The sequence below is a fragment of the Carlito syrichta genome, unplaced genomic scaffold, assembly GCF_000164805.1.
Source record: "Carlito syrichta isolate Samal-C Ts95f unplaced genomic scaffold, Tarsius_syrichta-2.0.1 Scaffold311588, whole genome shotgun sequence".
Classification (NCBI taxonomy): Eukaryota; Metazoa; Chordata; class Mammalia; order Primates; family Tarsiidae; genus Carlito; species Carlito syrichta.
The window spans coordinates 136661-161001 of NW_007255684.1; the positions used below are offsets into that span (position 1 = coordinate 136661).

The 24341-nt window shown below is 42.2% G+C and overlaps 1 protein-coding gene and 1 non-coding gene across 3 annotated transcripts in view; one reads left to right on the top strand and one right to left on the bottom strand.

Annotated features, from left to right (window-relative positions):
- Positions 1–10864: 10864 nt before the first annotated feature.
- LOC103271369 lies at positions 10865–13020 on the top strand. Its single transcript, XR_002482585.1, has 4 exons — positions 10865–11017; positions 12289–12376; positions 12456–12508; positions 12707–13020. It is a non-coding gene; the product is annotated as an uncharacterized LOC103271369 (transcript).
- Positions 13021–13966: 946 nt separating this feature from the next.
- NEMF (nuclear export mediator factor) overlaps positions 13967–24341 on the bottom strand; it is a 74549-nt gene continuing 64174 nt past the window's right edge. For both annotated transcript variants that reach the window (XM_021717957.1, XM_008068841.2), the window contains 7 exons: positions 19923–20000; positions 18682–18879; positions 16368–16400; positions 15390–15490; positions 14976–15019; positions 14809–14888; positions 13967–14602 (listed from right to left, as the gene is read on the bottom strand). In XM_021717957.1, the coding sequence (XP_021573632.1) occupies positions 14525–14602; positions 14809–14888; positions 14976–15019; positions 15390–15490; positions 16368–16400; positions 18682–18879; positions 19923–20000 (612 nt within the window). In that variant the 3' untranslated portion in view covers positions 13967–14524. The remainder of the gene's footprint in view (positions 14603–14808; positions 14889–14975; positions 15020–15389; positions 15491–16367; positions 16401–18681; positions 18880–19922; positions 20001–24341) is intronic.

Genomic DNA, 24341 nt, shown 5'->3' on the forward strand with positions numbered 1-24341 from the left:
GGGGCCGCTGCCCGCTCCCCGGGGTGGCGGAGGTGCGGGAACAGCCCCGGAGCTCCGGAGGGCCGCGGCTGGCTGCGCCGTCGCCCGTGCAGCGGGCCCGCGCTCCTGTTCGCCGGTTTCAGGGCTCCTTTTCTCCTGGCTTCCGCTGGGGACTGGCTGCGTTTTCCAGACGACGACCGCCCTGAAGCAGAGTGAGGGAAAACCTCTCCGCGACCAGCGGAGCCCCAGCTGCCGACGCCACGGCGGAGTCTGAGCTTCATACCCCCTCCCAGCTCGGAACGGCAACTGCGCGATTCGTTACCAATTCCGAGCAGCTGCATTTCTTCCCTTGACACCCCCCTCCTCTTCCCCCGTCTCCTTCCCGGCTGGGGAACCCACTCCGGTGTCTCCTGTGGACAGCCTTGCTCGCCCGTTTTCCTGCCCTGCTTGACAGCTTCCCAGTAACAGTCCCCATTCTGATCGCCTCGTTGTTTGCTGGGGCCGCTCTGATCCATTCCCACCTCGCAGTGTCTTCCCTTGGCTCTTAGAGCGTCCCCCCTCCTCACTCACAGTCTAATCCTTCGCCCTGATGACTTGCTTCGCGATGGCCTCAGTCATGGTGCAGCTGACCCGATCGTAGCTGGCCATTTGTCGATAGCTGTCGATGACAGCTGCCCGTTACCTTCATTTGGTTTAACTACAAATTTGTGCCAATCCTAACTGCAGTGCTTTCCCCCGTCTCCCGTGAAAAGGTGTTCAGAAAGAGGTTTGGAACTCGGAGGAGAAAGGGGTCTGGGGGAGGCACTCTTACTGGACGTAACTGCCCTGGAGAAAAACCTGTTAATTGCACTTCATTCTAAACTACTTTGTTCACAATTCTGTTTGTAAACACTAGCAGCATTGGAGGGAGGGGGCTTTTCTTTGGAGGTAGAGGGGGAAGATTCAGAGGGGAAGATTCCTGGTAGCTTATAAGGGCCTGGATGCTTGGGGCTGAGAGCTGGAGAGGCGTGACCATGGATTGCAGGTTTGAGACAGACTGTCCTCCCAGTTTATGGCTGGAACCCTGTGTAGTAGGCGTGGAAGTCCTTGGAAGTTGCTTCAAAGGCAGTAAACCTTGGCTCCCACAGTGTAGGCAGTTTTGCACCCCAGGCTAGGCTGGTCACCTCTGGGTCGGCTGCTGTCTGGCTTCCATTCTTTCATCAGTGGTGGAGTGGAAGGAGAAGGGTGTTTGGGGCCAACTGCTTTAATACTCAAGCTTACTAGACTCCGACATCCACTTTCATGGAACTGCAGTTGTGCTCTGTGTGTTGACATTGTTCAGAAAGTGGCAGGGCCGGGCTCGGTGCCTCAGCCTGTAATCCCGCGCCTTTGGGAGGCTGAGGTGAGTGGATTGCCTGAGCCTGCGGGTTCGAGACCCGCCTGGGCAACTTGGCGAGACCTCATCTCTACAATAAATCAAAAATTAGCCGGGCGTGGTAGTGCGCCTGTAGTTCCAGCTACTTGGAAGGCTGAGGCGGAAGGATCGCCGGAGCCCAGCAGGCCGAGGCTGCGGTGGCTGGGAGTGGCCACTGCACTCCAGTCTGGGCGACAGAGTGAAACTCCAACTCAAAAAAAAAAATAGAAAATGGCAGGGAGGATCAAAGGCTGGAAATTGTCAACGTTCAGGGAGGATGGAAGCCCGGCTCCACTGTGACTTGCTAAGAAACCTTGGGCAAATTATTTCAGGCTCTCTTAAAAAAAAAAAAAAAAAGCCTTTCTCGCCATCTCAGCTACGTTTCAGAGTTGTGGTGAGGACTGAATCAAGCAGTCCATGGACAGCACTCAGTTCTGGCACCTGGTAAGCTCAGTCTGTTAGGAACACCTGGAGGGAAATGGAGTGGAACAAAGAGCTTAACAGTTTGCATCAGGGCTAAATATTTGCATATTTGCAGTTCTGCCTTCTCTGCTGCTTCTCAGAGAATGAACAGGTGAAAGCTTGGCTGGAAAACCACACATCACATGTGTTGGGGAGGTCAGGCACTCGCAGTAGTCTGCTGACCCATTTAACCTCTCCTGAAGTCAGACAACCGAAATTTGGTGGGTGATCTGTTCGGCATCAAGCGGCCTTAGGGACTTCCCAGAGTCTTAAACTTCTTGTACTGTTGCAACTGCTGTGTCAACAATCTGATTAAGAGCTGTCTATATTAAGCTTTACCTTGAGTGGCGTGGGATGGTGAGGATTGAGTACTATAAGACTGTCCAACTTTTCATAACTAGTTGTAATCACTATCTCAAATTACATATGACAAAATACAACAGTGCCTCTTTAAAATGTCAACTTTTTTATAGTTACAATTTCTTTTTTCTTAGAGCAATCAAGTCAGAGGATTATATGACTTTTATCTGCCTAGAGAAGAACTGTGGATCTACAACATGGAGACTGGAAGATGGTAACTATGGATATTCTATATTATGAGGGGGACTAAAAACATTCAGTTATGGCTGCCAGATAGAAAGATGTTGTAAAACCCATTCTAAGCTAGTTATATGTTTCTGAAAACAATGTTCTGCTAGTTTAGCTTAGCTTAGCTACTAAGCTTAGATACTTAGGCATTTCATTAGGAGTGGTCTTGTAATACTAGATACTCCATGACCTTAGAATACATTTCTATGCAGGGCTCTACTACTAAAGTATCCTGGTAATATTAAAACAGAGGTAGATGCTGGGCGCAGTTGCTCACACCTATAATCCCAGCACTTTGGGAGGCCAAGGTGAGAGGATTACATGAGCCCATGGGTTCAAGACCAGCCCGGGAAACTTGGCGAGACCTTGTCTCTACAGTAAATAAAAAATTAGCTGGAGCCGGGCTCGGTGGCTCAGCCTGTAATCTCGCGCCTTTGGGAGGCTGAGGTGAGTGAATTGCCTGAGCCCGCGGGTTCGAGACCTGCCTGGGCAGCAAGACCTCATCTCTACAATAAATCAAAAAAAATCAGCTGGGCGTGGTAGCACATGCCTGTAATTCCGGCTACTTGGCAGGTCGAGGCTGCGGTGGCCAGGAGTGGCCACTGCACTCCAGTCTGGGCGACAGAGTGAGACTCCAACTCAAAAAAAAAAAAAAAATTAGCTGGATGTTGTGGCATGCACCTGTAGTTCCAGCGATGTGGAATGCCAAGGTGACTGTAAGTGTGCTACTGCACTCTAGCCTGGGCAGCAGAGAGAGACTCTGACTCAAGAAGAAAAAAAATTAGCCAGGCATGGTGGCACACACCTTTAATCCCAGCTACTTAGAAGTCTGAGGCAGAAGAACCACTCTAAGCCCAGTAGATCGAGGCTGTGGTAGCTGTAAGCATGCCACTGCACTCCAGCCTGGGCAACAGAGTGGGATTTCGACTGGGAGAGGAACTTAACTTTGCCCTTTATGTAAACTGAAAGGGTGTTTTGCCAGCCTCCTAACAGTGGTGATCAGAGCATGTCCTGGGTAGAATTAATCTATTTCTCAAATTGCTGGACTAGCCTTGTGTGGAATTTACAAAGTCGTTTTCCCCATGATTTGCTTTAAACAACTTTATCCTTTAAGTACTTATTGTAAGCCAGGTGCAGTGACTCAAGCTTATAATCCAGCACTTTGGGAGGTGGAGGCAAGAGGATTGCCTGAGACCAGCCTGGGCAACTTGGTGAGACCTTGTCTCTACAATAAATAAAAAAATTAGCTGGGTGTGGTGGTGCATGCCTGTAGTTCCAGCTACTTGGAAGGCTGAGGCAGAAGGATCGCATGAGCCCAGCAAGTGGAAGCTGCAGTGGCTGTGAGCATGCCATTGCATTCCTGCCTGGGTGACAGAGTGAAACTCCGACTCAAAAATAAATACAAAAATAAATAAATACATACTAGAACAGTAGTCCCACTTGATATAACAGTTAAACTAAAAATAAGTCAGAAATGTGTCTGAACATAACAAATTAGCGTTAATATGAGCTGTTTGTTAATCTTTTTCTTGAGAATTGGAAATTTATCATTGCATTCCTAACAAGGGGAATTCTATATATTTTTAAAAATTGAGCCTTCTAAAACTTCAAGCTTAGCAAAGATAAAGTGACATCCAGCACTGTGACCAGAAGACCTTGAGTATGATACAAATATTTGGAATCTCAGATTTCTTAGGTTTTGTTGATTCAGATTCATTTTTTGATTCAGAATGAGTTAACACATACAAAGCACTCAGAAGAGTGGCTGGCACATAGTAAGCACTACCTGTGTGTTTGTAGTATTGAAGGACTGCATCAGACTAGAAGGTGACCAAACAAAAAACATGTCATGAGCGAATCTGACAGGGCTGGGAATGTTGAGGTTTTCAAGTTCCTGCCCCACTCAAAAACAAACCTGCCACTTATGACCACGAAAATAAAAAGCAGACTGTTTAGTTTGAGAAACATAAATGATATGTTCTAGAATAATAAACTGGTAAGAAGGCTTTCAGACCCTCTTGTTCTGCCTATATGTGCAGAACCAGCCGGCAGTGCTGGAAGGGAGAAGAGGGAAGACACATTCCTTGAATTACCTTTACAGCTAGAAACCCTGGACACTGTCGAGTAGACCCTCTCATTTTTTTTTCCTTTACTGTGGGGATATAAGTAGAAGAAAAACTTTTTGTATTTCTTCCTTTTCTTCCCTTTTTGTAAACTCATTTACATTCAGTTTTCCCCCCTCAGGAAAAAAATCAACACTGAAGGTGACGTTCCTCCTTCCATGTCAGGAAGCTGTGCCGCGTGTGCAGACCGGGTGCTGTACTTATTTGGAGGACACCATTCCAGAGGCAATACAAATAAGGTGAGCTTCTAAGGACTGAGGTGCAAAGCGGTCTTACCTCAAACAACCTCAGATTTCTAAGATTACCCCTACACTGGTTTCTGTCCCAGTTAAAAATGGTATGTACTTGATTGTGGCATGAATGTAAATTTTTGGCATTCTGCCTGCCAGTCTGTATTTCCTAGGCCTTTTGTAAAATCCCTTCTGTCGATCACTTGCATGCAGTAGCTTCCTAGGCTGTTTTTCTTTGTGCTCTTTGCAGCTTGTTCTCTTAGAACCCTTGAGTATTAGACTAACACCAGTACACCCATTTTAAAGAACATTTCAGTCAAAATGAAGACAAGATGTGACCACGGAGGGAAGGGTAGAAAAGAACAGGCCATCATTCAGTTAGCCAAAAGGGTAATTAACACTGACAAACTATTGCTGTAAAATGACGTGCGAAGACACTGCTGTTCAGATTTTGTCCATGTGCTTTTCCAAATGGGAAAAATATGTCATTTGTTCTCTTTTAGGCCAAGAAGAGACAGATCAAGTCAGTCAGGTGCATATGATATCTAGGTAGACTAATCAATTCATTTATTGGCAACTTAGTAAGCACCTTATATGCTGAGCATTTAGTTGAACACATTGGAGTCACAGAGATGAATTACATAGTCCCTGCCTCTAGGAACTCATATTCTAGAAGGGACACATATAATAAGTAAACCACTGCAGTAGCATCTGACAGAGCCCAACAGATCGGAATAATTCCATAAATGTTGAATCTGAAAGAGTTCTTGACATTGTGTTTGGTAGAACGGGGAGGTAATGCTTGAATTGAGTAAGACTGGAGGGGGTAGCCAAGATGCAGAGATACAAGCATCTATATCTTGTTTATGGACATGTCACATGCTCTTTACAGATGGAATAGATGGCTGAGATGGTCTCAAACTGTGCTCCTAGAAACTTTAGGGATTTGAGATGACCTGGGATGCAGTGGGAGGAGCATATGGTGCTAGATGGGCTCCAGGCTGCCATGTCCTCCATTTTAACAAGCGGTGGTTGTTGTTGTTTTGAGTTGGAGTCTCACTCTGTCACCCAGGCTGGAGTGCAGTGGCATGCTCACAGCCACCCTAGTGTCAACCTGCTGGGCTCTGGAGATTCCTCTGCCTCAGCTGTCCAAGTAGCTGGAACTACAGGCACATGCTACTGTGGCCGGCTAATATTTTTGATTTATTGTCGAGACGCGGTCTTGCTAAGTTTCCCGTGCTGGTCTCAAACCCGCAGGTTTAGGCAATCCACTCTCCTTGGCCTCCTTAAGTGCTGGGATTACAGGCTTGAGCCTCTGTTGTTTTTATGTCTCACTCCATTGCCCTGGCTGGCATGCAATGGCACGATTGCAGTTCACTGCAGCCTTGACCTACTGGGCTCAAGGGATCCTCGTGACTCAGCCTCCCAAACAGCTGTGACTACAGGCATGCACCATCACGCCCGGCTAATTTTTTGATTTTTCACAGAAACAAGGTCTTGCTGTGTTGCCTAGGCTGGTCTTGAATTCCTAGGCTCAAGCAATTCTCCTGTTTCTGTCTCTGCCTCCCAAAGAGCTGGGATTACAGGTGTGAGCCACTACACTCGGCCTTTCTATAACAAGTGTAGCTCCACTTTTGTTTTTATATATTGGGCTTTTGGTCAGTATTTGGCTTGAAGAAAGGGTTCTATGCCTAAAAGATTTTGTGAGGCTCATCTGTAGGCTGTAGTTGAACCATGTGTTTTTTTCTGAACCAAGGGTAGAAAAAAGTGACACAATTCGAGGAAGTTTGAGGAGAGAAGCTGTGGTTTTAGAGGGGTGGTTACAAGAGAAAGTAGTAGCTAGGAAGTCAGCTAGGACTATCTCTTTAAGATACTCAAAAGGCAGCTTCCTTGAGTGTCTTAGAGAAGTAAACCTAATGGTCAGATGCATTCAGTTGCCCGGGTGTGAACCCTTTGAAGGACCAATATTTTTTTTTTGAGTTGGAGTCTCACTCTATTGCCCAGACTGGAGTGCAGTGGCCGCTCCCGGCCACCGCAGCCTCGACGTGCTAGGCTCCAGCGATCCTTCCGCCTCAGCCTTCTGAGTAGCTGGAACTACAGGCACGTGCTACCACACCCGGCTCATTTTGATTTATTGTAGAGATGAGGTCTCACCAAGTTGCCCAGGCAGGTCTCAAACCTGCGGGCTCGGGCAATCCCCTCACCTCAGCCTCTCAAAGGCGCGGGATTACAGGCTGAGCCACCGAGCCCGGCTGAAGGACTAATATTTAACCTTTTAAGTATTGATCCTTTACTCCTAGAATTAAATAGGCACGGAAGACTTATTCGTTAAATTGAATTTGAAGGTAAAATTGCTACGCCTGATTTTTTTTTTGTAATATCATCCTGATACTCATAAATTAGATTAGTACAATTCAAAGTGACTGTGTCTAATGCGAAATAAGCCTGTGCCAGAAAGTTAGTGACCGCACTACAGATTCCTTCATCAAAAAAGTGTGGCCCAACCTAGGCAACATAGTGAGACCTTGTGTACACAAAAAAAATCAGAAAATTAGCTGGGGCCAGGCGCGGTGGTACATGCCTATAGTCCCAGCTATTGGAGAGATTGAGGTGGAAGGATTACCTGAGCCAGGAGGTTGAAGCTGCAGTAAGCTGTGATTGTGCCACTGCATTCCAACCTGGGCAACAGAGTAAGACCTGACTTTTTTTAAAGTGTGGCTATGGAAAAAAATTAGTTGACCTAACATTGTGCTTAGTAACTTAGGAACTTCATATTCTGTCTCACAAGCTCCTTTTTTTTTGGAATCGGAGTCTCGCTCTGTCACCCAGGCTGGAGTGCAGTGGCATGCTCATGGCCACCACAGCCTCAACCTGCTGGGCTCAGGCGATCCTTCCGTCCCAGCCTTCCAAGTAGCTGGAACCACAGGTGTGCGTCACCATGCCTGGCTAAGTTTTTGGTTTATTGTAGAGATGAGGTCTCGCCAAGTTGCTCAGGCTGGTCTGGAAATCCTGAGCTCCAGCACTCCTTTCGCCTCTGCCTCCCAAAGTACTGGGATTACAGGCTTGAGCCACCACGCCCGGCCTGTCAGAAGTTCCTAACCTAAACTCTGACCAGTCTGGCAGCCAAGTCTGCAGTCACAATTTCAGTAGCACTGAATTAGATGGCACTGTTACTACCATAAATCATAGTAAAATTAAATGCTGAAGTTGAATTTCTTTCACATAACCAAACCTAACTGAAATTGTTGCTTCTGACAGTTCTACATGCTGGATTCAAGGTCTACAGACAGAGTGTTACAGTGGGAAAGAATTGATTGCCAAGGAATTCCTCCATCATCAAAGGATAAACTTGGTGTCTGGGTATATAAAAACAAGTGAGTGAGTAGCACTATAGGTGGATTGTTATGTGTAGTTTCCCATTCAAGTATCCTTAGCCAATAAACATTAATAATCATAGAATGTACCTCTTAGGAACCATATGAAGATTAAGTGAAAGCACTGAACACACAGCATGTGAGACATAGTTAAGTGTTAGCCATTGTTACTTGAATAATTGTATTGCAGTATGCCTTGTCAACTCATACTGTGTGACCCAAAAAAAAAAAAAAATCCTGTGTCCTGTCTTGTAGATGTTTGAATTTTTCATGTCTTGGTTTTTTTTATCAAACAGGTTAATATTTTTTGGAGGGTATGGATATTTGCCTGAAGATAAAGTATTGGGAACTTTTGAATTTGATGAAACATCTTTTTGGGTGAGTAAAGTTTCATTTTGGCATATGGCCTACTTAGTATACTGTGATATTTTACGTTTGCTAGAAGTTCATTTTTCCTTGGTAATAAATCAGACAGGCTACATAACTCAGGTATTCTTATTTTCCATAGAATTCAAGTCATCCAAGAGGATGGAATGATCATGTACATATTTTAGACACTGAAACATTTACCTGGAGCCAGCCTATAACTACTGTGAGTTACTGAAGAATAACACGTTATTAAATCAAGGCTACTACCAGGAGAAAGGGGAAGACACTGGAGTTGGGAGGTGCTATGAGGCTGACAGTTCATTCCTGTTTTCTGGAGATAGAAGACCCATACTTCATTATTTTCCAAGGAATCGAGAACTCAAAAGTTTAATGAATGTATGGAGTGATGAACCATACATTCATCTGTTATCTCACAGATGCTAAACGGTAGCTGCTACTGCTTGTCCAGGTTGAGTATGCCTTATCCAAAATGCTTAGGATTATCAGTGTCTCAGATTTCAGATTTTTTCAGGTTTTGGAGATACCTGCATTATACGCTTACCAGTTGGCCATCCCTAAATCCGAAGATCTGAAATCCAAAATTCTCCAGTGAGCTTTCCTTTAAGCTTCATACTGTTACTCTTAAGTTTTAGATTTTTAAATCAGGGATACTCAACCTGTAATTAAACAATCTAGCACTAGATTGCAACTTAAATTATTTAAATATTAGACTTATTTACCTTCTCACACAGATAATAATAATGTGCTAGCCTTTATTTCAAAACATAAAAAATAAAGCAACCTTTCTATTATACTAACCAACCCATTCAGTAATACATCTCAAAAATATAAAATTGAAATTCTCAGTTTTAGGCTGGGCATGGTAGCTCACGCCTGTAATTCCAGTAGTCTGGGAGACAAAGGCAGGAGGGCTGCTTGAGACCAGGAGTTTGAGACCAGCCTGGACAACATGGCAAGACTTAAAACAATAAAATAAAAATTAAAAATTAGCTGGGTGTGGTAGCATGCATCTGTAGTCCCAGCTGCTTGGAAGGCTAAGGTGGAAGGATCGCCTGAGCCCAGCTGGTCAAGGCTACCAGCGGCTGTGAGCTGCACTCAAGTCTAGGTGACAGAGTGAGACTCCAACTAAAAAAAAAAAAAAAAAAATTCTTTTTTGGTAGTTGCGTCTTCGTACTGCTGTTGTTGAGAAGACTGCACTTCAACTTTTAAAAGCTCATGTATCCCATATTATTCCATATCCAGGGGAGATTCTGGCATCTTGTGTTTATAAAAAGTTCACTGATTTGTTAAATTGCTTTCATGACTTTTTAATAGGGTAAAGCACCTTCACCTCGTGCTGCCCATGCCTGTGCAACTGTTGGAAACAAAGGCTTTGTGTTTGGAGGCAGATATCGAGTGAGTACTTAAACAGTTTCAATAACTTGCATTTTTGAATTCTTCAAAATGATAACTTAATTATCCTGTTTCAGGATGCTAGAATGAACGATCTTCACTATCTTAATCTGGATACATGGGAGTGGAATGAATTGTAAGTATCACTTCAATAACTATTTAGAAGAGTTTTTAAAAATTTTAGATCTTTTTTACCCTTATATTCCCTATTATCAGTATGTAATATACTTCTCTGTAACTTCTCTGTAACTATCAATTTAAATAAACATGATTATACTAGGTCCTTAAGGAATAAATTTTACTTGTTTCCAGTTCCTATAGCTATGTACATGGCACTCAGCATGTGCTCAGGGTTTGTTAAAAAGAAAAGTTTTAAAGTTGACTCTGCTTTCAAAGAGAACAGTTCTAACATCAAGAAAACTTTCTAAATTTAAAGTCTTTTTTAATAGTACTTCCACATAAAATTTTAAAAGAAAACCTCAGTATTTCTCCATGTTAAAAGTACAGTAATTGCTTTTAAATGCAGATATTCTAACTTAGTTGTTATTCTTAGAATCCCACAAGGCATATGCCCAATTGGCCGATCTTGGCACTCGCTAACACCAGTTTCTTCAGATCATCTTTTTCTCTTTGGAGGATTTACCACTGATAAACAGCCACTGAGTAAGTTCTTGAAAAACATGGTAATGAAATCATTATATATCATCCATGTATATTAAACAGCTGAAAATCAGTCTATTATAGATGTATCAAAGGACTTATAGGGTTGGTTGGAAGGTTTGATATTAATTTTGATCCTATAACACTTACAATTGTACTGCTCAGTAAAGAAATGATTGGAGCATGTAAAATCTCTGCTGAAGGGCAAAGAGCTTATTTGGTTGAGGAAAAGGACATATGCTTCCTGTATAATCTATTTATTGCCTTTCTTGCCAAAGCTGTGCCCTTTAAATGTCAAAATCGTATTGACGGACTAACATACTTTATAGCTTTTTTTTCTTTACTTTAATCAGGTGATGCCTGGACTTACTGCATCAGTAAAAATGAATGGATACAGTTTAATCATCCATATACTGAAAAGCCAAGGTATGAACTGTTTACAAGATAATTCTTACATTGAGTATGTGCAAGCCTGGTAAGAACTGAGGAAGTTTCAGCTGTATTATATGTCTATCATCCTTATTTTTTAAAACCCTAGTATTCATTACCATTTCACATCCTGTTTCTCAAAGGAAAGAAAACCAATGCTATCCTAATATCAAGTGATCTCTTTTTTATCATCCATGTATGAAGAATAGGGCTGGGCTTTTATTTTTATTTCTTCTTTCTGTTATAAAAGTGACATAGTTAACATTTAGAATAAAAAAGACTGGAAAGGGGAAAATTTTACAGAATGTTCATGGAAGGCTGGGCGCAGTGGCTCACATCTGTAATCCCAGCACTTTGGGAGGCCAAGGTAGGAGGATTGCTTGAGCCTAGGAGTTTGAGACCAGCCTAGGTAACATAGCGAGACCTCGCCTCTACAAAAAAACAAAAAAATTAACTAGGCACAGTTATGCATGCCTATAGTCCCAGCTTCTCAGGAGGCAGGATTGCCTAAGCCCAGGAGATCAGTGATACAGTGAGCTGTGATTGTGCCGCTGTACTCCAACCTTGGCAATAGAGTGAGACCCTGACTCAAAAACAAGTAAACAAACAAAAAAAAAAATCAAGAAATGTTGATTAGGTTTGTACAGCAAAGACTAAGATGTCGTCATCCAAAAAAAAAACAAAACAAAGCAAAACTTATAATTTGTCTTGTTAATTTCACAGTGAATTGTTAAAGGAAATGATATAGTTAAAATTGTTGTTCAAAGCACATTTAAGTAGGTCAGCCTGCATTTTTCCCAAGCTTCTAACCCAAGTAGAGTCATGCTACTAAGGGTCCATTTGCATAAATCATCTTTGCCTAGAACTGTCAAACTTTCAGAGACTTTCATAGTTTACTCAGGGAGGCCTTTTAGCATCCCTCAGCTGTTCATGCAAAGCCAGTTGGCCTATCTTTAGAAGGAGGAGGTATATACGACTCAGCTCCCCTAAGATTTTTATTGCTAATAAGGACCTAGAGAATAGATCATTCAGTTCAAACCCCTCATTGCATAAATGAGGACTAGGCCAGAGATAAAATAATATTCGGATAAAACAAACATTGATTTTTCTAACTTCTGCTACTATCCCTTAAGATTTTATTTCTCACCATGATGTTTTGGTGAGAACTCCTTAAGAGCTCTGGTGTTTAACCAGCTCTATGCAGTCATGGACACGATTGATTTGGCATTCTGGGTGACTTCCAACCCAAGTTTTTGTTTTAAATGCAGGTTATGGCATACAGCCTGTGCCAGTGATGAAGGAGAAGTAATAGTTTTTGGGGGTTGTGCCAACAACCTGCTTGTCCATCACAGAGCTGTAAGTATGCCACTTCGTATTATTACTGAGTCTTATTTGTGAAGTGCCTGCTTCTTAATGTGTTCCTTCTGTCTTTCAGGCACACAGTAATGAAATACTTGTATTTTCAGTTCAACCAAAATCTCTTGTCCGGTAAGTGCAAAATTTTTGTGTGTTTTGGTGCTCTTGAAAAACCAGGCTTATGGATTATTTAAGGGCAGTAATAATTCTTCACTGATATAACTAACCAGTTCCTATAAAAATCTTGAAAACAAGAGGGGTCTTTTTTTTTAAGCTCAAGTGACTTCTAAACAGTAACCTGAAATTATTTTTCTCTTTGTCCATTTTCAGGCTAAGCTTAGAAGCAGTCATTTGCTTTAAAGAAATGTTAGCAAACTCATGGAACTGCCTTCCAAAACACTTACTTCACAGTGTTAATCAGAGGTTTGGTAGTAACAACACTTCCGGATCTTAAGGCTTCGTAGATAATGCCTCTGATCGCCTTGCATGGACAGTAATCCTGTAAACGTCACAGAGTGGCATCATTTGTATAATTATATGCATTGTTGTAGTTTGCAGCTTTTTGGTTTTAATGTGCATGTGAATGGCCTAGAGAACCTATTTTTGTGTCGAAAGTTTACAATAAATGTATTTAACACCAGTAACTGTCCTCTATTACAGTAAATGAAAAGTAATGTTTGGACTTTTTTGGACAAATAATGGTTATTTCATTTCCTTTTTGGTAATTTCAGAATGCAGATCTGTAGAAACATTATACTAAGTAGTCTTACCATCATCAGAATGGTGATTTTTTAAAAACACTAAAATATTAAATTTTTTAAATGGCAAGAGTAGTCTATAATTATGTAGCTTAGTGTTGTAGATATAATAGTTTTCTTTTTTTAAACACGAATTTCAAATGAAAACAACCTCAATAGGACTAAGCTGTGGGGGCCAACAGCTATTTAGTACTTTGACCTTAATGCTTCAGTGTAGAGGCTGGGGCAAGAGATTGTGCTGACTACAGGTAGGTAATAGCCAATCAATTAAAAAGTAAGTTTTGGGCCATGCTCAGTGGCTCAACCTGTAATCCCAGAACTTTGGGAGGCCGAGGCTAGTGGATTTCCTGAGCCCACAGGTTCAAGACCAGCCCGGACAACTTGGTGAGACCTCATCTCTACGATAAATAAAAATTAGCAGGGCGTGGTAGCGCATGCCTGTAGTTCCAGTTACTTGGAAGGCCAAGGTAGAAGGATCACCAGAGCCCAGCAGGTCGACGCTGGGTGGCCATGAGCATGCCACTGCACTCCAACCTGGGTGACAGAGACTAACAAAAAACTAAGTTTTGTAGCTCATAAAAGAATGGAAATAACTTATGACTTTATTCTCCATTCTGTTAGGAGCCAGAGGAAAAGTGGGCCAGGATTCTTTAGTGATAAGCCTCAAGTGCACTTCTGAAAGTACAGGTTAAGAGACTCTGTAACATGCTATTGATAATTACTAGAGGTGGAAATTAAAGTCGTACAGAAATGAATGAAACTACAAAGAAGAAATTAAGATCAAACCTGAAAGTACATAAATGTGTAGAAATGATTAACACCAATTTCTTCAGTTATTTAAGCTTAGTTTTGTAAGCTGTACGGAGTTATGATTTGTGTTTTACATCTGGTCTGTATATTTTTTGACAAGTAGGTAAAGGCAGAAGAAAATCCACTCCAATACTTAGGGTTTTCAAGACACAATCCTAAATATGTAACCATCCCACCCCAAAGAAAACCTTGCGATTGGCCTGTAATACATATATTAGATGTTATTTACATTAGACTACCAAGTCAATAGTTTAAGCAATTCACTTAAGCATCTTCACTGTTCAGTTTCTTTACATCATGAAATGAACGCTTAGTATTACCCTCTCAAATTTCAAGAAAATGTAGAATAACTACAGATGTATATAATTAGCATTTAACTATCCACAAACATCTTAGGAAAGCCTATTATAGACACTGTTTCCGCTATATAAAACTGGAAAAAAATCCTTTTGGCGAATATAGCAAGGCAATGTTTAGTTCATTTTTAAATACGGAAGTCCTGTTACATGGTGCTTTCATCTTTGAACTTCCAAAAGGCTATAAAATAGGCTCTTCACAAGTATTTTAGGACTCATTTCAGTTATTTCCTTTTTACATTCAGAAGATTGGGTGCAGACACTTTCACTTTGCCAGGAATGTTTCTTGATAAATCTGTGTCCTAAAAAAAGAAAATTACTGAATATCTTCACATCCTGTATGGTTAATCATGTTTCTTTTATGACAAAAAAGAAAGGCAATTTTGAAATTTTTAGCTGAAATACTTTACTGCTTCTAATAAGATAGAATTTTCTATCAGAACAGTGGAAAATAACTAACATTTTTAATTATACCATCAATCTCCACTTTCCTAAAAGAGAACTTTACCTTTACACTGCGGAATAAGTCTTTCTCTCTGGCTGTTGCTTCTTTGGAATGCATGAAACTATTCAAGGCTGTTTTTGCAGCTGTAAATATAAAATCGAAAAATCTACTTCTGTTCAGTTAAATTAAACTGCTTGAAGTTATAATTTAAAGAACAAAAATTTAAGTACCTTTTCCTTTTTTCTGAACTCCAGGAGTAAGTTTCACTTTGTATCTTTAAACAAGAACAGCATGTTACAATTCAGTAGAGATTAGAAAACACTTTATGAGCTGGGCTTGGTGGCTCAGCCTATAATCTCGCGCCTTTGGGAGGCCAAAGTGAGTGGATTGCCTGAGCCCGCGGGTTCGAGACCTCATCTCTACAATAAATCAAAAAAATCAGCCGGGCGTGGTAGTGCATGTCTAATTCCGGCTACTCGGAAGGCTGAGGCGGAAGGAGCCCAGCAGGTCGAGGCTGCGGTGGCCGGGAGCGGCCACTGCACTCCAGTCTGGGTGACAGAGTGAGACTCCAACTCAAAAAAAAAAAAGAAAACACTTTATGAAGTTATTTTGTCAACTGTTTGAGTAAATGAATGGTAACTTACTTGTAGTTTGTCATGGTGGTGTAAGGCGCACATATTGGAATGGCAAACAGTAGTACATCTTCAGGATGTGGCTGGCCTGTCAAAGAATCAAACAGGTTTTCCTAAAAAGGGAAAATAAAAACTGTTAAATCTATACCAGTCTTAAAAAAGGAAAACTCTAAAACACTCGCAAATTAATATCTTAACACTTTCATCCTTTTTTGATATACAATCTAGACTGGAAAAGCTCTACTTTATAGTTCCAAAGAATTGAAGACCAATGTTTAAATAAAGATACTTTACAACTCAATAACATTTAAATGCAGCACAATGAACTCAAATAGATTTAAGTTCTGATGCATGGAAATGGAACTGATTGGGCTAGACCACTGGTTCTCGACCTGGGGAAGAGAATGCCCCCCAGAAAACACTGGGCAATGTCTGGAGAGAGTTTGGGTTGTCACAATGAGGGGTGTGAGGGAGGGGTAGAGGTACAACTGGCATCTGGCGAGTAAAGGCCAGGGATGTTGCTAACCATTTGATAATGCGTGGGACAACAAACGATGTCAACAGTACCAAAGCTGGGAAACCCCACACTAGAACACACCCTTCTCTTTTACTTACTCTGAAGGAGAAATCTCAGGACTCCTTGGAGTTCCTATTTTCCTACAAGTCTGCCCCGCTGATTTAACAACATGAGCACACTTAGATTTAGGGCACAATGCTTTGGTGCTGAACTGTAATTGTTAGTTGAGTGCCATAAACTTTTAAAAGTGCTTTTCACATATATTATCTTTGTTCGCAAAATCTCTCTTTCCTGGGGGACAGTTCTTCAGATAAGGAAACAGGCACAAAGAACGATATTCCCAAGTTTGCAGTTACATATACCAGAGTTGGGGTCTTTTTCAGTTTTTATTAGTGACAAGTTGTATACCAGATATCCTGGAAACTGGACTGCAGTGGGAGTATTGCAATAGGAACCCCAACACAGAATCATACCTCATTTCCCTGTTGATCCAGATCTTGCTCTTCCTGTTCCAAACACATAAAATTAGAAAGTCAGTATAACTTCAGATAAAAAGTCCATGCACTAAACCAATGATATAACTACTATATCTAACTCACAGGATACGGGTCCCAGAGTTGTAGCCTTCAGTGTCCAAGACACTGACGTGGATCAGTGTGTGTGTTTAATACATAAGAAAGCAATGCCATTCAAAGAGAAAAAGGATAGTTCTCTCCAGTGGGGAGCAGGAATATGGGAAAGCAGCTAAGTTACAGGGACAATATCAAATGACAAATAAGGATGACATGCTTACCAGGTATAAACAGAAAAATGGAGAATTCTGAGGAACAACTTTGATTTTAAATTTCTGTTCAATAGTTTTAGGACAGGTTTTTCCCATATTAAGACATGCTTAATTCTGCTTACTTACATAAGAAAAACCTGTCTGGAGATAACCTACTGTCTCAATCCATTCAGGTTGCTACAAAAGCACCTGAGAGAGCTGCCTCTCACAGTTCTGGAGGCAGAGAAGACCAAGATGAAGGGGCCAGCAGATTCGGTGTCTGACGAGGGCATGCCTCAGAGATGGTATTTTTTTTTTTTGAGTTGGAGTCTCACTCTGTCACCCAGACTGTAGTGCAGTGGTCGCTCCCGGCCACCGCAGCCTCGACCTGCTGGGTTCCGGCGATCCTTCCGCCTCAGCCTTCCAAGTAGCTGGAACTACAAGTGCGCGCTACCACACACGGCTAGTTTTTATTTATTGTAGACATGAGGTCTCACCAAGTTGCCCAGGCAGGTCTCGAACCCATAGGCTCAGGCAATCCACTCATCTCAGCCTCCCAAAGTGTGGGATTACAGGCTGAGCCACTGAACCCGGCAGAGATGGTATCTTGATGCTGTGTTCTCAAACAGCAAAAGGCAGAGCCCTCACAACTTCATCACTTCCTAAAGGCCCCACCTCTTAACACTAGCATATTAAGTATTTAGGTTCCAACGTGAACTTAGGGGAAACACCAACCTTTAGGCCATATTCATGAAAGAATATTCATAATTAACACCTCTAATGAATATTTATAGTCTAGGATTTACAGAATTACAACACATAGGAATAATATAAAAATTTGACAGCCAAAATGAGTATTTCAAAACAACAATACTGTTCAGCCAGGAAAAAAGAAAATAGTAACAAAATCCCTGTAAGCATTATCTGCATTAAACTGAGCACACAATTAAAACTCAAACCTTAATGAAATGAAAATAATGTTGGTTAATGAAAGCAAACATTTTTTATTCTGTCTGCAGTGGCACACTCACAGCCACCTCAGCCTTCCAAGTAGCCAGAACTATAGGCACCCACTACCATGCCTGGCTAATTATTTATTTATTGTAGAGATGAGGTCTTGCCAAGTTGTCTGGGCTGGTCTCAAACCTGCAGGGCTCAGGCAATCAATTGTTGTATTCAGTTGATAAAACAAGTAAGCAATCACCTCAACTGGAAAAATACTACTCACTGGTTTTGCAACCAGGATACTTAGCACTTAAACTGTATCCCCAATTTCAACATCGTGTAAGACATTGCATAGATTCCTAAAGAAAACCTTAGAAGTGAAAATTTATTTTTCACTCACCTTCAAGAAAATCTCAATTCTTTGTCTTATTTTAACGCTTTTCCCATCAGAATCAAAGCCTCTTCATAAAAAAGTTAGGCAATTCCAAAAGTCCGGAATGAATCAATCAATCATTATCTATCTATCTATCTATGTATCTATCTATCTATCGAGTTGAAGTCTCACTCTTGTCGCCCAGGCTAGAGTGCAGTGGCACACTCACAGCCACCACAACCTCAACCTGCTGGGCTTAGGCGATCCTTCAGCCTCAGTCTTCCAAGCAGCTGGAACTACAGACGCACACTACCATGCCCAGCTGGTTTTTGTGACTTACTGTAGAGACGAGGTCTCACCAAGTTGCCCAGGCTGGTCTCGAACCCCTGGGCTCAGGCAATCCTTTCGCCTCGGCCTCCCAAAGTGCTGGGATTACCGGCATGAGGCGCCACTACCAGCTCCCTCTCATATTTTCTAAAGGGTTGTGACAAAATTTTTATTAGCTATCAACACCGTTATTATCCTTATATAGTAAAATTTTAGAATTTCAGACTGTGGTTTAGCTCTGTATTTTAGAGATGGTGTTTCATTCAGAATAAGGTCCCTGCTCTTCCTGGGCTTAGCATTGTAAGTCCCATGTGCTGGGAACCCTAGAATGGCTGGCCACCCTGACTGAGCAGCCGAAGCTCACGTGCAGTTATCTTACCTTGTCATCATGCGGATCATCCACAGCTAAGTCTTGTAACTCAGGGGTTACAACCTCAAGGGACAGAGTTTCTTTCTTAATATTGTCAGAAACCCTTTGTCCACCCCTGGGTTTCTGGGGCTGTTTCTTCACAGGTTCATCCTTTGTTTTTCCTTTCTTCCCCTTCTTCCCTTTTTCTTCTTTGTTTGAACCTGCAGACTTTAGTTTATAGGGAAAAAAATCAGTTAATGTTGTCTGCATTTTCTTTACTCTGTCACCCAAGCTGGAGTGCAGCAGCATAATCACAGCTCACTGCAGCATTGAGCTCCTGGGCTCAGGTGATCCTTCCACCTCAGCCTTCTGAGTTGCCAGCACACCTGGCTAATTTTTTAAGTTTTTTGTATAGATGGGGTCTCAGTATGTTGCCTAGACAGGTCTCAAACTCCTGGGCTCAAGAGTTCCTCCCACCTTGGCCTCCCAAAATGCTAGGATTATAGATGTCAGCCATCATGCCAGACCAGCATTTTCAACATTGTGATTGTGTGTGTGTGTGTGTGTGTGTGTGTATTTTTTTGTTTGTTTGTTTTCTGAGTTGGAGTCTCACTCTGTTGCTCAGGTTGGAGTGCAGTGGCACGCTCACGGCTACCACAGTCTTGAACTGCTGGGCTCAAGTCATCCTCTCACTTTAGCGTTCCAAGTAGCTGGAACAACAGGCGTGTACCACCACGACCAGCTAATTTTTTTTGAGCTAGAGTCTCACTCTGTTGTCCAAGCTGGAATGCAGTGGCACTTTCATGGCTACCCCAGTGTTGACTTGCTGGGTTCCGGTGATCCTTCCTCCTCAGCCTTCCAAGTCGCTGGAACTACAGGAGTGTGTTACCATGCCCAGCTAATTTTTGATTTATTATAGAGACGAGATCTCGCCAAGTTGCCCAGATTGATCTTGAATCTGCAGGCTCAGCCGATCCACTCGCCTCAGTCTCCCAAAGTGCTAGGATTACAGCCTGAGCCACCGAGTCTGGCCATTATTTTTTTATTTATTGGAGAGACATGGTCTCTCCAAGTTGCCCAGGCTGGTCTCAAAGCCCTTGGCTCAGGCAACCCTCTTGCCTAGGCCTCCCAAAGTGCTGGGATTATAGGTGTGTGTGAACCACTGAGCCCAGGCTAATACTGTCAATATTTTAATAAAAACGTATGACAACTAGGCAGTGGGCTGGAGGCCCACTGAAGAGCAAGAATAAAAATTTTAAAATTATACTCACCCCCAGCAATTTCATGATAAGCTCTCGCTCTTCTTCATCCTGGTCTTTGTATTTTTCCTTCATTTTTTTCATTTTACTCTACAAAAAATCAGAAGATTTTGATTGGAAAAATTTTCAGCAAAAAAAAAAAAATGCCAACCAATACCTATAGAGAGAAGGTACTCCTTTAATTTTCTGTCAAAAATGCTCATTGAGCAAGGCACCACTTTCATAAACAATATGCAGGAACGTACCATCTGGTGGAAAAAGACACAGAGAAGTAAGGATAAATCAATATAACATATTTTGAATACTACAGGAAAGGTGCAAAAAATTACTCCAAGATAAGTAGACTTTCAGTGTCAGCAGCAACCATGAGGAAGAAATAAGGTCAAAAAGTGTAGGTAGGCAAGAGCAAGGAGGCAGAAAGATGGGAGAAAGCAGCCGCAACTCAGAAGAGGCGGGGTTGGGGGGTGAGGGTGAAGGGTTGCCTGCGTTTGGTTGCCGAGTACACACAGAGGAAGAAGTGAAAGCAAGCAGGAAGGGTACTAACTCGAGAGATTCTTAAGACAGAACTATTACTATTTTTCGAGACAGTGTCTCATCCTGTCACTCAGGTTGGAGTGCAGTGGTGTGGTCATAACTCACTACAGCCTCACGCTCCTGGGCTCAAGTGATTCTCCCTAGTCAGTCTCCCCAACAGCTAGGACTACAGGCATGTGCTGCCATGCCTGGCTAATTTTTCGTAGAGATAGGAGTTTCACTAAGTCAGTGGTCTCAAACGCCTGTCCTCAAGTGATCCTCCTGCCTCAGTCTCCCCCAAGAGCTAGTATTACAGGCATGAACTACTACACCCAGCCGATACTGAATTTTATCAACTAAGCCAGTGATTCTTTACCCTGATTATGCATTCAAGTCACCCTAGAGGTTTTTGTTTTTTTTTTGAGTTGGAGTCTCAATCTGTCGCCCAGGCTGGAGTGTCGTGGCACTCTCACAGCCAGCCCAGTGTCGGTCGACCTGCTGGGCTCCTGCGATCCTTCCGCCTCAGCCTTCCAAGCAGATGGAACTACAGATGCACACCCGACTAATTTTTTATTTATTGTAGAGACGTGGTCTTGCCAAGTTGTCCAGGCAGGTCTTGAACCCATGGGCTCAAGCAATCCACTCTCCTTGGTCTCCCAAAGTGCTGGGATTACAGGCTGAGCCACCGAGCCCAGTCACCCTAGAGGTTTTAGACTACAGACATCTAGGCCCCACAATCAAAGATTTTAGTCTTGATTAACTATATTAGCTGGACCCCAAATAACACATTTCTAAAATTTTGAAGACTTCTTTCAACAGGATACAAATAAACACAAGTCGTAAAAGATTGATAAATCAGACTTCATTAAAATTAACAAATACTATTAATTGGGGGGAAAAAGCCTTTTACAAAAGCAAAAAAAAAAAAAACAAGTGTGGAAAGTACTTGCAATACATATTTTCAAGAAAAGACTTGAATTCAGGATTACAAAGAAGTCTTGTACATCAATTAGAAAGGTAGGACAACCCCAATTTTTAAAATGGGCACGTCAATAAGGAGATATACAAAAGGTCTAATAAACGCAATAAAGTGCTCAATGTCATCAGAGACATAGAAATAAAGCCAAAATGAGGTATCAGTATATGCACACTTAAATTACTTTAAAAAATAAACACCTGACAATATCAAGTATTGGTAAGGATGTAGAAAAACTGGAACTCTCATACACTGGTGGCAAATTGATACAAGTCTATGGAAAACTAGGCAGCTGGGAACAATGGCTCATGCCCATAATCCCAGCACTTTGGGAGGCAGAGGCAAAAGGATTCCCTGAGTCCAGGAGTTCAAAACTAGCCTGTGCAATGGCGAAAACTTGTCTCTACGATGAATTAAAAAAACAAACTAGCCGGGCATGATGGCACATGCCTATAATTCCAGCTACTTGGCTGAGGTGGAAGGATTGCCTGAGCCCTGAGCCCAGTGGGCTGAGGCTGCAATGGCCATGAGCATGCCAGTGCACTCCAGCCTGGGCGACAGAATGAGACTCCTACTCAAAAAAAAAAAAAACAAACTAGTTGGCAATACATAACAAAGCTAAACACAGTATGTATGCATGCTACAACCCAACAAATTCTACTTCTAGGTATAACGAACAGAAATTCATACTTGTAGATTCAAAAGACATGTAGGGATAGGTTTAGAAAGGGATTATAGTGAGCCTTCTGGAATGCTGGAAACATTCAAAGTATCTTGATCTGGGTAGTGTGGTTTCACACATATAAGTGCATATAAAAATTCATTGAGTTAAAAAATTAAGATCTATATACATTTTATGTACTTTATACCTCAAAAAACCTTGAAAATAAAATATTATTAACAATAAATTGGACTAAGAAATGAAACCCCAAAGAGAACAGTTTATCAGAAAATATTCCCTAGAAAAGCAACTTCAAAAAAATAAAACCAGAAAACCTGAAAGGAAATTCATAAATCATTTTAAAATTCTACATTATTGTAATGACTCTAAAATCATTAAAGATTAGATAAAAACCCCTGAACATCTAGGCATTGATGAAACATACCTCAAACTAGTAAGAACCATCTATGAGGCTGGGTTCGGTGGCTCAGCCTGTAATCCCAGCACTTTGGGAGGCCGAGGTGAGTGGATTGTCTGAGCCCACGGGTTCGAGACCCGCCTGGGCAACTTGACGAGACCTCATCTCTACAATAAATCAAAATTAGCTGGGTGTAGTAGTGCGCGCCTGTAGTTCCAGCTACTTGGAAGGCTGAGGTGGAAGGATCGCTGGAGCCCAGCAGATCGAGGCTGTGGTGGCCGGGAGCGGCCATTGCACTCCAGTCTGGGTGACAGAGTGAGACTCCAACTCAAAAAAACAAACAAACAAAAAATACTGTAAGAAAAGGAGGCCGGGCTCAGTGGCTCTGCCTGTAATCCCAGCACTTTGGGAGGCCGAGGTAAGTGGATTGCCTGAGCCCACGGGTTTGAGACCTGCCTGGGCAACTTGATAAGACCTCATCTCTACAATAAATCAAAAATGAGCTGGGCGTGGTGGTGCACGCCTGTAGTTCTAGCTACTTGGAAGGCTGAGGCGGAAGGATCGCCGGAGCCCAGCAGGTCGAGGCTGTGGTGGCCGGGAGCGGACATTGCACTCCAGTCTGGGTGACAGAGTGAGACTCCAACTCAAAAAGAAAAAAAGAAAAAAGAAAGGATTGGCAGTAGTGAAAAAATGCCAGGGTGGGAGAGTTGAGGGGGGACTGGCAGTAGTGGGAATCTGCGTGGGGAGGGGGGACACACTTCATCAACAAGGATACCTGCATAATGAATATTTGTATACCTAACCCTGAATTGTACCTCACATCTTTTAAAGAAAAAAATTAAATTAAAATAAAAATCTTCCACACTTAAAACAAAAGAAAATCATTAAATCTTTTTTTTTTTTTTTTTGAGTTGGAGTCTCACTCCATCACCCACGCTGGAGGGCAGGCAGTGGCATGCATGCATCCACCTGCTGAGCTCTGGCGATCCTTCCACCTCAGCCTTCCAAGTACCCAGAACTACAGGCATGCACGACCATGCCCGGCTAATTTTTGATTTATTGTAGAGACAAGGTCTCACCAAGTTGCCCAGGCTGGTCTTGAATCTGCAGGCTCAGGCAATCCACTCGCCGTAGCCTCCCAAATTGGTGGGATTACAGGCTGAGCTACTGAGCCTGGCCCATTAAATCATTTTAAAATTCTACATTACTGTAATGATTCTAAAATGATTAAAGATTCGATTAAGTTAATTCTTGAAAACTCACAAAATTAAAAGCATTAGGTCTAGTTTTATAAGCAAATGCTATCAAATTTCAAGGGACAAACAACCTCGATTTTATACAAAGTTCTAAAGAGAAAAAAAGGGAAAGGCCCTAAAGTTATTTTATGAAGCAGTTATAACTTAGATACCAAAATCAGGCAAGGACAGTATGAGAAATCAGAGACCAATTAATAGATTTTCTCAAGTAATATACTATTTTTTTTTTTTTGAGTTGGAGTCTCACTCTGTCGCCCAGACTGGAGTGCAGTGGCTGCTCCTGGCCACCGCAGCCTCAACCTGCTGGGCTCCAGCGATCCTTCCACCTCAGCCTTCCGAGTAACCGGAATTACAGGCACACGCTACCACGCTCAGCTGATTTTTGATTTATTGTAGAGATGAGGTCTCGCCAAGTTGCCCGGGCGGGTCACAAACCCGTGGGCTCAGGCAATCCACTCACCTTAGCCTCCCAAAGGCACGAGATTACAGGCTGAGCCACCGAGCCCGGCTTAATATACTATATTAACTGATTAACAGAGAAAAATAATGCAACAGAAGAAGAAAAAGCAATCGACAAAATTTAACTAATCATTAAAAATAACTTCAA